At 44.2% G+C, this 14,082-nt stretch overlaps 1 protein-coding gene across 10 annotated transcripts in view; it reads right to left on the bottom strand.

The window, feature by feature from the left end:
* Positions 1 to 14,082, bottom strand: part of LOC129835746 (1-phosphatidylinositol 4,5-bisphosphate phosphodiesterase beta-3-like) — a 149,738-nt gene that overhangs the window by 10,822 nt on the left and 124,834 nt on the right. For 9 of the 10 annotated variants that reach the window (XR_008756509.1, XR_008756506.1, XR_008756504.1 and 6 more), the window contains exons 22-29: positions 10,247 to 10,351; positions 8,271 to 8,365; positions 7,759 to 7,894; positions 7,318 to 7,359; positions 7,091 to 7,200; positions 6,818 to 6,927; positions 6,289 to 6,448; positions 4,621 to 4,697 (exon numbers count right to left, since the gene is read on the bottom strand). Coding sequence is in view for 2 of the 10 variants with exons in the window: in XM_055901506.1 (XP_055757481.1) it covers positions 4,621 to 4,697; positions 6,289 to 6,448; positions 6,818 to 6,927; positions 7,091 to 7,200; positions 7,318 to 7,359; positions 7,759 to 7,894; positions 8,271 to 8,365; positions 10,247 to 10,351 (835 nt within the window). In the remaining 8 variants the exon portion in view is untranslated. The remainder of the gene's footprint in view (positions 1 to 4,620; positions 4,698 to 6,288; positions 6,449 to 6,817; positions 6,928 to 7,090; positions 7,201 to 7,317; positions 7,360 to 7,758; positions 7,895 to 8,270; positions 8,366 to 10,246; positions 10,352 to 14,082) is intronic. The other variant, XM_055901507.1, reaches the window with a different exon arrangement.

Here is a 14,082-nt window from a genome sequence, read left to right as displayed (position 1 = left end):
CAACAACAACAACGGTATAACCAGATCATCAACAACAACAACAACAACGGTATTACCAGATCATCAACAACAACAACAACAACGGTATTACCAGATCATCAACATCAACAACAACAACGGTACTACCAGATCATCAACAACAACAACAACAACGGTACTACCAGATCATCAACATCAACAACGGTACTACCAGATCATCAACATCAACAACGGTATTACCAGATCATCAACATCAACAACGGTATTACCAGATCATCAACAACAACAACAACGTACTACCAGATCAACAACAACAACAACAACGGTATAACCAGATCATCAACATCAACAACAACAACGGTACTACCAGATCATCAACATCAACAACAACAACGGTACTACCAGATCATCAACATCAACAACAACAACGGTACTACCAGATCATCAACAACAACAACAACAACGGTACTACCAGATCAACAACAACAACAACGGTACTACCAGATCAACAACAACAACAACGGTACTACCAGATCATCAACAACAACAACAACGTACTACCAGATCAACAACAACAACAACGGTATAACCAGATCATCAACATCAACAACAACAACGGTACTACCAGATCAACAACAACAACGGTATTACCAGATCAACAACAACAACAACGGTATTACCAGATCATCAACATCAACAACAACAACGGTACAACCAGATCATCAACAACAACAACAACGGTACTACCAGATCATCAACAACAACAACGGTACTACCAGATCATCAACAACAACAACGGTACAACCAGATCATCAACAACAACAACGGTACAACCAGATCAACAACAACAACAACGGTACTACCAGATCAACAACAACAACGGTATAACCAGATCATCATCATCAACAACAACGGTATTACCAGATCATCAACAACAACAACAACGGTATAACCAGATCAACAACAACAACAACGGTACTACCAGATCAACAACAACAACAACGGTATAACCAGATCATCATCATCAACAACAACGGTATAACCAGATCAACAACAACAACAACGGTACTACCAGATCAACAACAACAACAACGGTATTACCAGATCATCAACAACAACAACGGTACTACCAGATCATCAACAACAACAACAACGGTACTACCAGATCATCAACAACAACAACAACGGTACAACCAGATCATCAACAACAACAACAACGGTACAACCAGATCATCATCATCAACAACAACGGTATTACCAGATCATCAACAACAACAACAACGGTACTACCAGATCATCAACAACAACAACAACGGTATAACCAGATCAACAACAACAACAACGGTATTACCAGATCATCAACATCAACAACAACAACGGTACTACCAGATCAACAACAACAACAACAACAACGGTATTACCAGATCAACAACAACAACAACGGTATTACCAGATCATCAACATCAACAACAACAACGGTATTACCAGATCATCAACAACAACAACAACGGTACTACCAGATCAACAACAACAACGGTATTACCAGATCATCAACAACAACGGTATTACCAGATCATCAACAACAACAACAACGGTACTACCAGATCAACAACAACAACAACGGTATTACCAGATCATCAACATCAACAACGGTATTACCAGATCATCATCAACAACAACAACGGTACTACCAGATCAACAACAACAACAACGGTACTACCAGATCATCAACAACAACAACGGTATTACCAGATCATCAACATCAACAACGGTATTACCAGATCATCAACAACAACAACAACAACGGTATTACCAGATCATCAACATCAACAACGGTATTACCAGATCATCAACATCAACAACGGTATTACCAGATCATCAACATCAACAACGGTATTACCAGATCATCAACATCAACAACAACAACGGTACTACCAGATCATCAACATCAACAACGGTATTACCAGATCATCAACATCAACAACGGTATTACCAGATCATCAACAACAACAACAACAACGGTACTACCAGATCAACAACAACAACAACAACAACGGTACTACCAGATCATCAACAACAACAACAACAACGTACTACCAGATCAACAACAACAACAACGGTATAACCAGATCATCAACATCAACAACAACAACGGTACTACCAGATCAACAACAACAACAACGGTATTACCAGATCAACAACAACAACAACGGTATTACCAGATCATCAACATCAACAACAACAACGGTACAACCAGATCATCAACAACAACAACAACGGTACTACCAGATCATCAACAACAACAACGGTACAACCAGATCATCAACAACAACAACGGTACTACCAGATCATCAACAACAACAACGGTACAACCAGATCATCAACAACAACAACGGTACAACCAGATCATCAACAACAACAACGGTATTACCAGATCAACAACAACAACGGTACTACCAGATCAACAACAACAACGGTATAACCAGATCATCATCATCAACAACAACGGTATTACCAGATCATCAACAACAACAACGGTACTACCAGATCAACAACAACAACAACGGTATTACCAGATCATCAACAACAACAACAACAACGGTACTACCAGATCATCAACAACAACAACGGTACTACCAGATCATCAACAACAACAACAACGGTACAACCAGATCATCAACAACAACAACAACGGTACAACCAGATCATCATCATCAACAACAACGGTATTACCAGATCATCAACAACAACAACAACGGTACTACCAGATCATCAACAACAACAACAACGGTACAACCAGATCATCAACAACAACAACAACGGTACAACCAGATCATCATCATCAACAACAACGGTACTACCAGATCATCAACAACAACAACAACGGTACAACCAGATCATCAACAACAACAACAACGGTACTACCAGATCATCAACAACAACAACGATATTACCAGATCATCAACAACAACAACGGTATTACCAGATCATCAACAACAACAACGGTACAACCAGATCATCATCAACAACAACGATATTACCAGATCATCAACAACAACAACGGTATTACCAGATCATCAACAACAACAACGGTACAACCAGATCATCAACAACAACAACAACGGTATTACCAGATCATCAACAACAACAACGGTACAACCAGATCATCATCAACAACAACGGTATTACCAGATCAACAACAACAACAACGGTATAACCAGATCATCAACAACAACGGTATTACCAGATCAACAACAACAACAACAACAACAACGGTATTACCAGATCAACAACAACAACAACAACAACGGTATTACCAGATCATCAACAACAACGGTACAACCAGATCAACAACAACAACGATATTACCAGATCATCAACAACAACGATATTACCAGATCATCAACAACAACATTACCAGATCAACAACAACAACAACGGTACTACCAGATCAACAACAACAACGATATTACCAGATCAACAACAACAACAACGGTACTACCAGATCAACAACAACGATATTACCAGATCAACAACAACAACAACGGTACAACCAGATCAACAACAACAACGGTACTACCAGATCAACAACAACAACGATATTACCAGATCATCAACAACAACGGTATTACCAGATCATCAACAACAACGGTATAACCAGATCATCAACAACAACGGTATTACCAGATCATCAACAACAACGATACTACCAGATCAACAACAACAACGATATTACCAGATCATCAACAACAACGATATTACCAGATCATCAACAACAACGGTATAACCAGATCATCAACAACAACGGTATTACCAGATCATCAACAACAACGATACTACCAGATCAACAACAACGATATTACCAGATCATCAACAACAACGGTATTACCAGATCATCAACAACAACGATACTACCAGATCAACAACAACAACGATATTACCAGATCATCAACAACAACGATATTACCAGATCATCAACAACAACGGTATAACCAGATCATCAACAACAACAACGGTATAACCAGATCAACAACAACAACAACAACAACAACGGTATAACCAGATCAACAACATTTTAAAAAAGACAGTAGGGCAACCTTTAATCCTTAAAAGTAGAACACAGCTTGCGATTGCATCAGACCAGGAAGTGATTGCATCAGACCAGGAAGTGATTCCATCAGACCAGGAAGTGATTGCATCAGAATAACTGACTAGGTACATTGTGAGTAATACAGTTGTTATGACAGCTGATGTGTGGTCAGAGTTCTGGTACAAAGGTCATCATCTAAGTGGTGGATGAGGCCAGTTTCCTCCTTACTATGCGAGTGCTTTGTACGCTGCTAAAGCTCTGCAATGAATCCAATCGATAATTAATTAGAAATGATCAGAAAACAGTATGTTACAAAACTAATCAAATGTTATTGGTCACATACTCATATTTATGTGTAGTGAAATGTTTGTGTTTCTAGCTCCCAACAGCGCAGTAATATCTAACAATTCACAATATAACACACACATCTATAGGTAAACGAAGGGAATTAAGAAATATATAAATATTAGGATGAGAATTCTCTCACAGAATAACTTCAGTCATGAAAGGTGTCCTGATACAGTGGGTTTACATTGGTAGAACCATCTTACCTGGCACAGATGTCCTTGAGTTTTTTCAGTTGAGCCGGCTGGCATTCCTGGGCCGTCTCCTCTAGTTTCTGAGACAGCTGGAGCACATAGTAGGAGGGCTGAGAGTGTGTGTACCACTCGTAGGTGTGTGTGTGTGTGTGTGTGTGTACCTCTTGTAGGTGTGTGTGTGTGTGTACCTCTTGTAGGTGTGTGTGTGTGTGTGTGTGTACCTCTTGTAGGTGTGTCTGTGTGTACCTCTTGTAGGTGTGTGTGTGTGTGTACCTCTTGTAGGTGTGTGTGTGTGTGTGTGTGTGTACCTCTTGTAGGTGTGTCTGTGTGTACCTCTTGTAGGTGTGTGTGTGTGTGTGTGTGTACCTCTTGTAGGTGTGTCTGTGTGTACCTCTTGTAGGTGTGTGTGTGTGTGTGTGTACCTCTTGTAGGTGTGTGTGTGTGTGTGTGTGTGTACCTCTTGTAGGTGTGTGTGTGTGTACCTCTTGTAGGTGCGTGTGTGTGTGTGTGTACGTCTTGTAGGTGTGTGTGTGTGTGTGTACCTCTTGTAGGTGTGTGTGTGTACCTCTTGTAGGTGTGTGTGTACCTCTTGTAGGTGTGTGTGTGTACCTCTCGTAGGTGTGTGTGTGTACCTCTCGTAGGTGTGTGTGTGTACCTCTCGTAGGTGCGTGTGTGTGTGTGTGTACCTCTTGTAGGTGCGTGTGTGTGTGTGTACCTCTCGTAGGTGTGTGTGTGTGTGTGTACCTCTTGTAGGTGTGTGTGTGTACCTCTCGTAGGTGTGTGTGTGTACCTCTTGTAGGTGCGTGTGTGTGTGTGTGTACCTCTTGTAGGTGCGTGTGTGTGTGTGTGTACCTCTTGTAGGTGTGTGTGTACCTCTTGTAGGTGTGTGTGTACCTCTTGTAGGTGTGTGTGTGTACCTCTTGTAGGTGTGTGTGTGTACCTCTTGTAGGTGTGTGTGTGTACCTCTTGTAGGTGTGTGTGTGTACCTCTTGTAGGTGTGTGTGTGTACCTCTTGTAGGTGTGTGTGTGTACCTCTTGTAGGTGTGTGTGTGTACCTCTTGTAGGTGTGTGTGTGTACCTCTCGTAGGTGTGTGTGTGTACCTCTCGTAGGTGTGTGTGTGTACCTCTCGTAGGTGTGTGTGTGTACCTCTTGTAGGTGTGTGTGTGTACCTCTTGTAGGTGTGTGTGTGTACCTCTTGTAGGTGTGTGTGTGTGTACCTCTCGTAGGTGTGTGTGTGTGTGTGTACCTCTCGTAGGTGCGTGTGTGTACCTCTCGTAGGTGTGTGTGTGTGTGTGTGTGTGTGTACCTCTCGTAGGTGTGTGTGTGTACCTCTCGTAGGTGTGTGTGTGTACCTCTTGTAGGTGTGTGTGTGTGTACCTCTCGTAGGTGTGTGTGTGTACCTCTTGTAGGTGTGTGTGTGTGTACCTCTCGTAGGTGTGTGTGTGTGTGTGTACCTCTCGTAGGTGCGTGTGTGTACCTCTCGTAGGTGTGTGTGTGTGTGTGTGTGTGTGTACCTCTCGTAGGTGCGTGTGTGTGTGTGTGTGTGTACCTCTTGTAGGTGCGTGTGTGTACCTCTCGTAGGTGCGTGTGTGTGTGTGTGTGTGTACCTCTCGTAGGTGTGTGTGTGTGTGTGTGTGTGTGTGTGTGTACCTCTCGTAGGTGTGTGTGTGTGTGTGTACCTCTCGTAGGTGTGTGTGTCTCTTCTTTCTCTCCAGTGAGTGTTGTTGTTGTCGTAGTTTGAGAAGCTCATCCATCTGCCACTCCCTGAGCTGCACTGTCTGTTTCTGTAGCTCCACCTCCAACGCTGTCAGCTGTCTCTGCACCGGCTCTGCTGACTGACTGACACACACACACACACACACACACACACACACACACACACACACACACACACACACACACACACACACTGTATTCCCCACTGTGTCTCTCCCTCTTTTATCACTAGGAACCAACTCCCAGGTCTCGAGATACTTGCTGTAGTTCTGAATGGACAGGGCTGTATTCATTAGTAACCAAACGGTCAGGGACTGACCTAAAATTTGTCCAATAGAAACTCTCTGCAAAACGTTTTCTATTTGGAGTAAACGTTTTTTGTTGCGAAACGAAATATCTAGCCAATGAATACAGCTCTGAGTTAATGGATTATTTGGAATGTCTCCCTCCTCTTCATCACCCATCCTGCCCCTCTTCGTCCCCCAATCTTACTTCTTCTTCATGCTGGATTTTAGGTGTTTCTCCATCTGACTGCGTTGTTTCTGTGTGTCAGAGTGGAGCTGGCTAAAGCGAGTCTTCTGCTCCTTACTCAGCGACCATACCTGTTAACACACACACACACACACACACACACGTCTAAATGTTCAATAATCACAAGCAGTATTTCTTACCGATTAATAACTATATTATCGTTGCTTATGGGTAAGATCTCTGCTAGTTACTATTTCCAATGAGAGACGGAGGCGAGAGTGACTCTGTCCTAACCTTCTTCAGGTGTTTCTTACGGAGCTCTCTGAGTTCTTTACCCTGGTTCTTTAACAGCTTCAGATACGACTTCTGCTGTTTCAGCTCTTCAATAGACTGAGCCTGGAGATCTGAGAGAGAGAGAAACAGTGGAATTATCTGATTGATTTGGCCTCCCACCACATGATGGCGATAGTGAGTTCTGTGGTGTAATGTAACGTAGATGAGAGGAACGGAGGCGTACTTACTTGTCAGGACTATTGCAATAAGATCCTCTTTCTGGCCTGAAACTTGAAGACAGGGACATGACATGACTGGTATGTATATCACACAGCACGGTAACATGACTGGTATGTATATCACACAGCACGGTAACATGACTGGTATGTATATAACACAGCATGGTAACCTGACTGGTATGTATATCACACAGCACGGTAACATGACTGGTATGTATATCACACAGCACGGTTCACGCTTCACACAATAATACACATTTAACGATGACCAACGAGATACGATTGTGAGGGGAAATAATGTCTGAAGAGATGGCATTGAATTGAAGTGGCTGGTGGGCGGAGACATGGGAGAACGTGCTCGATGCAATAGCTGGAATGGAATCAATGGAACGGCGTCTGTCCTCGTAACACCTCCTCCCACCAGCCTCCTCTGTAACAACGTAGGCCTACCTGGACCAGGTGAGCTGGTGAAGTCAACGATGTCATCGACGGGGGCGGGGACGGGATGGAGGGGGGAGGGGATCTTCACAAGGGGGGCGTCACCCTCCAAATCCCGCCCTCCCTCCTTTGGCTGCTCAAAGACACTCTATATACACACACACACACACACACACACACACACACACACACACACACACACACACACACACACACACACACACACACACACACACACGAGTGAGACGGTAGCCAGGTCAACATAACCTAAGCATTATAATGGATGGCGCTCTAGACTTATTCCTAGACCGTTTACATGATAAGGAAACCAACATGTACTTATGCAATCTGGGTGACCTCTCTAACTAGTAACTCATGCAGTGGGGGCTGGTGTTCATACTTCATAGTAATGGCTGTCATGGACAGGTTTTCATCAGTCTCCTCTCCTTACTGCTGGGCCTTCAAAGCAGCTAGCTGTCTCTCTCTGCCTATCAGTGTGTGAGCACCTGTGTGTGTGTCCTCACCTCACTGTTGTCCTCCATTAGAGACGCCAGCTGTATGTCTCTCTGGACCAGGAGACTGTAATGTTTCATGGGGTTGGTCAAGGCTTCAGCATACTCTATAACACACATTTCATGGGGTTGGTTAACTTTTTAGGGATAGGGGGCAGCATTTTCACTTTGGATGAATAGCGTGCCCAGAGTGAACTGCCTCCTACTCTGTCCCAGATGCTAATATATGCATATTATTATTGGTATTGGATAGAAAACACTCTGAAGTTTCTAAAACTGTTTGAATGATGTCTGTGAGTATAACAGAACTCATATGACAGGCAAAAACCTGAGAAAAAATCCAAACAGGAAGTGGGAATTCTGAGGCTGGTCGATTTAACTCATCGCCTATTGAAATCCCAGTGGGATATGGATCTGTTTGCACTTCCTACGGCTTCCACTAGATGTCAACAGTCTGTAGAACGTTGAATGAAGCTTCTACTGTGATGTGGAGCCGGATGGGGGCTGTTTGAGTCAGTGGTCTGGCAGAGAGCCAGGTCCTGGTCACGCGCATTCCACATGATATCGACTTGCGTTCCATTACTTCTATAGACACAAAGGAATTCTCCGGTTGGAACGTTATTGAATATTTATGATAACAACATCCTAAAGATTGATTCTATACTTAGTTTGACAAGTTTATTCGACCTGTAATATAACTTTTTGAAGTTTTCGTCCGAAGTTCACCTGGACCTGCACGAGCGTTTGAATATGTGTACTAAACGTGCTAACAAAAGTAGCTACTAGGACAAATAATGGACATTATCGAACAAAACAACAATTTATTGTGGAACTAGGATTCCTGGGAGTGCATTCTGATGAAGATCATCAAAGGTAAGGGAATATTTATAATGTAATTTCGTATTTCTGTTGACTCCAACATGGTCAGAGAAATGTTGTTTCTATCTGAGCGCCGTCTCAGATTATTGCATGGTTTGCTTTTTCTGTAAAGTTTTTTTGAAATCTGACACAGCGGTTGCATTAAGAACAAGTGTATCTTTAATTCTATGTAAAACATGTATCTTTCATCAAAGTTTATGATGAGTATTTATGTTATTTGATGTGGCTCTCTGCAATTTCTCCGGATATTTTGGAGGCATTTCTGAACATGGCGCCAATGTAAACTGAGATTTGTGGATATAAATATGAACTTTATGAACAAAACATATATGTATTGTGTAACATGATGTCCTATGAGTGTCATCTGATCAAGATCATCAAAGGTTAGTGATTAATTGTATCTCTATTTCTGCTTTTTGTGACTCCTGTCTTTGGCTGGGAAAATGGCTGTGTTTTTTGGACTTGGTGGTGATCTAACATAATCATATGTTGTGTTTTCGCTGTAAAGCATTTTTTTTTCTCTTTTTTTTTCTTTTCTTCTTTTTTATAAATCGGACACGATGGGTAGATGTAGTTTCACCCTGGTGTCCTTTAAGAATGTAGTCCTAGGGGGTTATGGGTAGTTTAGTCTTAAAGGGTTATGGTTAGTTTAGTCCTAGGGGGTTATGGGTAGTTTAGTCCTAGGGGGTTATGGGTAGTTTAGTCCTAGGGGGTTATGGGTAGTTTAGTCCTAGGGGGTTATGGGTAGTTTAGTCCTAGGGGGTTATGGGTAGTTTAGTCCTAGGGGGTTATGGGTAGTTTAGTCCTAGGGGGTTATGGGTAGTTTAGTCCTAGGGGGTTATGGGTAGTTTAGTCCTAGGGGGTTATGGGTAGTTTAGTCCTAGGGGATTAGGTAGTTTAGTCCTAGGGGGTTATGGGTAGTTTAGTCCTAAAGGGTTATGGGTAGTTTAATCCTAAAGGGTTATGGGTAGTTTAATCCTAAAGGGTTATGGGTAGTTTAGTCCCAAAGGGTTATGGGTAGTTTAGTCCCAAAGGGTTATGGGTAGTTTAGTCCTAAAGGGTTATGGGTAGGTTAGTCCTAAATGGTTATGGGTAGCGTGGTTTCTTACCCTGGTGTTCATTAGGAACGTAGTCTTGAGCCTCGGTGTAGACCAGGAGGGAGGGCAGCATCAGAGGTTGATTCATCTCATTCTTCAGGCTGATGTAGTGGTAACCTACACACACACACACACACACACACACACACACACACACACACACACACACAATTTAAAAAAAACACACGTTCAAAGATCCCAAGAAAACAACAGATCTCATAGTATTAGAGGTGATTCACCATTCTGATAATAGATTGAGGAGGGCTGAGCACGCCCCCAATCTCATCGACAGGGCTGTAGAGGAGCAGGTTGAGAGCTTCAAGTTCCTCGGCGTCCACATCGCCAACAAAAACAAACATGGTCCAAGAACACCAGGACAGTCGTGAAGAGGGCACAACAAAACCTATTCCCCCTCAGGAGACTGAAAAGATTTGGCATGGGTCCTCAGATCCTCAAAAGGTTTTACAGCTGCACCATCGAGAGCCTCCTGACGGGTTGCATCACTGCCTGGTATGGCAACAGCTCGGCCTCCGACCGCAAGGCACTACAGAGGGTAGTGAGTACGGCCCAGTACATCACCGGGGCCAAGCTTCCTGCCATCCAGGACCTCTATATCAGGCGGTGTCAGAGGAAGGCCCTAAAAATTGCCAAAGACTCCACCCACCCTAGTCATAGACTGTTCTCTCTGCTACCGCACGGCAAGCGGTACCGGAGCGCCAAGTCTAGGTCCAAGAGTCTTCTTAACAGCTTCTACCCCCAAGCCATAAGACTCCTGAAAATCTAATCAAATGGCTACCCTGACTATTTGCATACACACCCCCCCCCACCCACCACGCTGCTGCTACTCTCTGTTATTATCTATGCATAGTCACTTTAATAACTTTACCTACATGTACATACTTGCTCAACTACCTCGACAACGGTGCCCCCCGCACATTGACTCTGTACCATAACACCCTGTATATAGCCTCCACATTGACTCTGTACCAGTACCACCTGTATATAGCCTCCACATTGACTCTGTACCGGTACCCCCTGTCTATAGCCTCCACATTGACTCTGTACCGGTACACCCTGTATATAGCCTCCCCATTGACTCTGTACCGGTACCCCCTGTATATAGCCTCCACATTGACTCTGTACCGGTGCCCCCTGTATATAGCCTCCACATTGACTCTGTACCGGTACCCCCTGTATATAGCCTCCACATTGTACCGGTACCCCCTGTATATAGCCTCCACATTGACTCTGTACCGGTACCCCCTGTATATAGCCTCCACATTGACTCTGTACCGTAACACCCTGTATATAGCCTCCACATTGACTCTGTACCGTAACACCCTGTATATAGCCTCCACATTGACTCTGTACCGTAACACCCTGTATATAGCCTCCACATTGACTCTGTACCGTAACACCCTGTATATAGCCTCCACATTGACTCTGTACCGTAACACCCTGTATATAGCCTCCACATTAACTCTGTACCGTAACACCCTGTATATAGCCTCCACATTGACTCTGTACCGTACCACCCTGTATATAGCCTCCACATTGACTCTGTACCGTAACACCCTGTATATAGCCTCCACATTGACTCTGTACCGTAACACCCTGTATATAGCCTCCACATTGACTCTGTACCGGTACCCCCTGTATATAGCCTCCACATTGACTCTGTACCGGTACCCCCTGTATATAGCCTCCACATTGACTCTGTACCGGTGCACCTTGTATATAGCCTCCACATTGACTCTGTACCGGTACCCCCTGTATATAGCCTCCACATTGACTCTGTACCGGTACCCCCTGTATATAGCCTCCACATTGACTCTGTACCGGTACCCCCTGTATATAGCCTCCACATTGACTCTGTACCGGTGCCCCCTGTATATAGCCTCCACATTGACTCTGTACCGGTGCCCCCTGTATATAGCCTCCACATTGACTCTGTACCGGTGACCCCTGTATATAGCCTCCACATTGACTCTGTACCGGTACCCCCTGTATATAGCCTCCACATTGACTCTGTACCGGTACCCCCTGTATATAGCCTCCACATTGACTCTGTACCGGTACCCCCTGTATATAGCCTCCACATTGACTCTGTACCGGTACACCCTGTATATAGCCTCCACATTGACTCTGTACCGGTGCCCCCTGTATATACCCTCCACATTGGCTCTGTACCGGTGCACCCTGTATATAGCCTCCACATTGACTCTGTACCGGTACTCCCTGTATATAGCCTCCACATTGACTCTGTACCGTAACACCCTGTATATAGTCTCCACATTGACTCTGTACCGGTACCCCTGTATATAGTCTCCACATTGACTCTGTACCGTAACACCCTGTATATAGCCTCCACATTGACTCTGTACCGTAACACCCTGTATATAGCCTCCACATTGACTCTGTACCGTAACACCCTGTATATAGCCTCCACATTGACTCTGTACCGGTACCCCCTGTATATAGCCTCCACATTGACTCTGTACCGTAACACCCTGTATATAGCCTCCACATTGACTCTGTACCGTAACACCCTGTATATAGCCTCCACATTGACTCTGTACCGTAACACCCTGTATATAGCCTCCACATTGACTCTGTACCGTAACACCCTGTATATAGCCTCCACATTGACTCTGTACCGGTACACCCTGTATATAGCCTCCACATTGACTCTGTACCGTAACACCCTGTATATAGCCTCCACATTGACTCTGTACCGTAATACCCTGTATATAGCCTCCACATTGACTCTGTACCGGTACCCCCTGTATATAGCCTCCACATTGACTCTGTACCGTAATACCCTGTATATAGCCTCCACATTGACTCTGTACCGTAACACCCTGTATATAGCCTCCACATTGACTCTGTACCGGTACCCCCTGTATATAGCCTCCACATTGACTCTGTACCGGTACCCCCTGTATATAGCCTCCACATTGACTCTGTACCGGTACACCCTGTATATAGCCTCCACATTGACTCTGTACCGGTACACCCTGTATATAGCCTCCACATTGACTCTATACCGGTACCCCCTGTATATAGCCTCCGCATTGACTCTGTACCGGTACACCCTGTATATAGCCTCCGCATTGACTCTGTACCGTAACACCCTGTATATAGCCTCCACATTGACTCTGTACCGTAACACCCTGTATATAGTCTCCACATTGACTCTGTACCGGTACACCCTGTATATAGCCTCCACATTGACTCTGTACCGGTACACCCTGTATATAGTCTCCACATTGACTCTGTACCGGTACACCCTGTATATAGTCTCCACATTGACTCTGTACCGGTACACCCTGTATATAGCCTCCACATTGACTCTGTACCGGTACACCCTGTATATAGTCTCCACATTGACTCTGTACCGGTACCCCCTGTATATAGCCTCCACATTGACTCTGTACCGGTACACCCTGTATATAGCCTCCACATTGACTCTGTACCGTAACACCCTGTATATAGCCTCCACATTGACTCTGTACCGTAACACCCTGTATATAGCCTCCACATTGACTCTGTACCGATACCCCCTGTATATAGCCTCCACATTGACTCTGTACCGGTACACCCTGTATATAGCCTCCACATTGACTCTGTACCGGTGCCCCCTGTATATACCCTCCACATTGGCTCTGTACCGGTACCCCTGTATATAGTCTCCACATTGACTCTGTACCGTAACACCCTGTATATAGCCTCCACATTGACTCTGTACCGTAACACCCTGTATATAGCCTCCACATTGACTCTGTACCGTAACACCCTGTATATAGCCTCCACATTGACTCTGTACCGTAACACCCTGTATATAGCCT

The sequence above is a fragment of the Salvelinus fontinalis genome, chromosome 36 (assembly GCF_029448725.1).
Source record: "Salvelinus fontinalis isolate EN_2023a chromosome 36, ASM2944872v1, whole genome shotgun sequence".
NCBI classification, from domain to species: domain Eukaryota; kingdom Metazoa; phylum Chordata; class Actinopteri; order Salmoniformes; family Salmonidae; genus Salvelinus; species Salvelinus fontinalis.
This window is presented reverse-complemented; position numbering and strand designations above follow the sequence as displayed.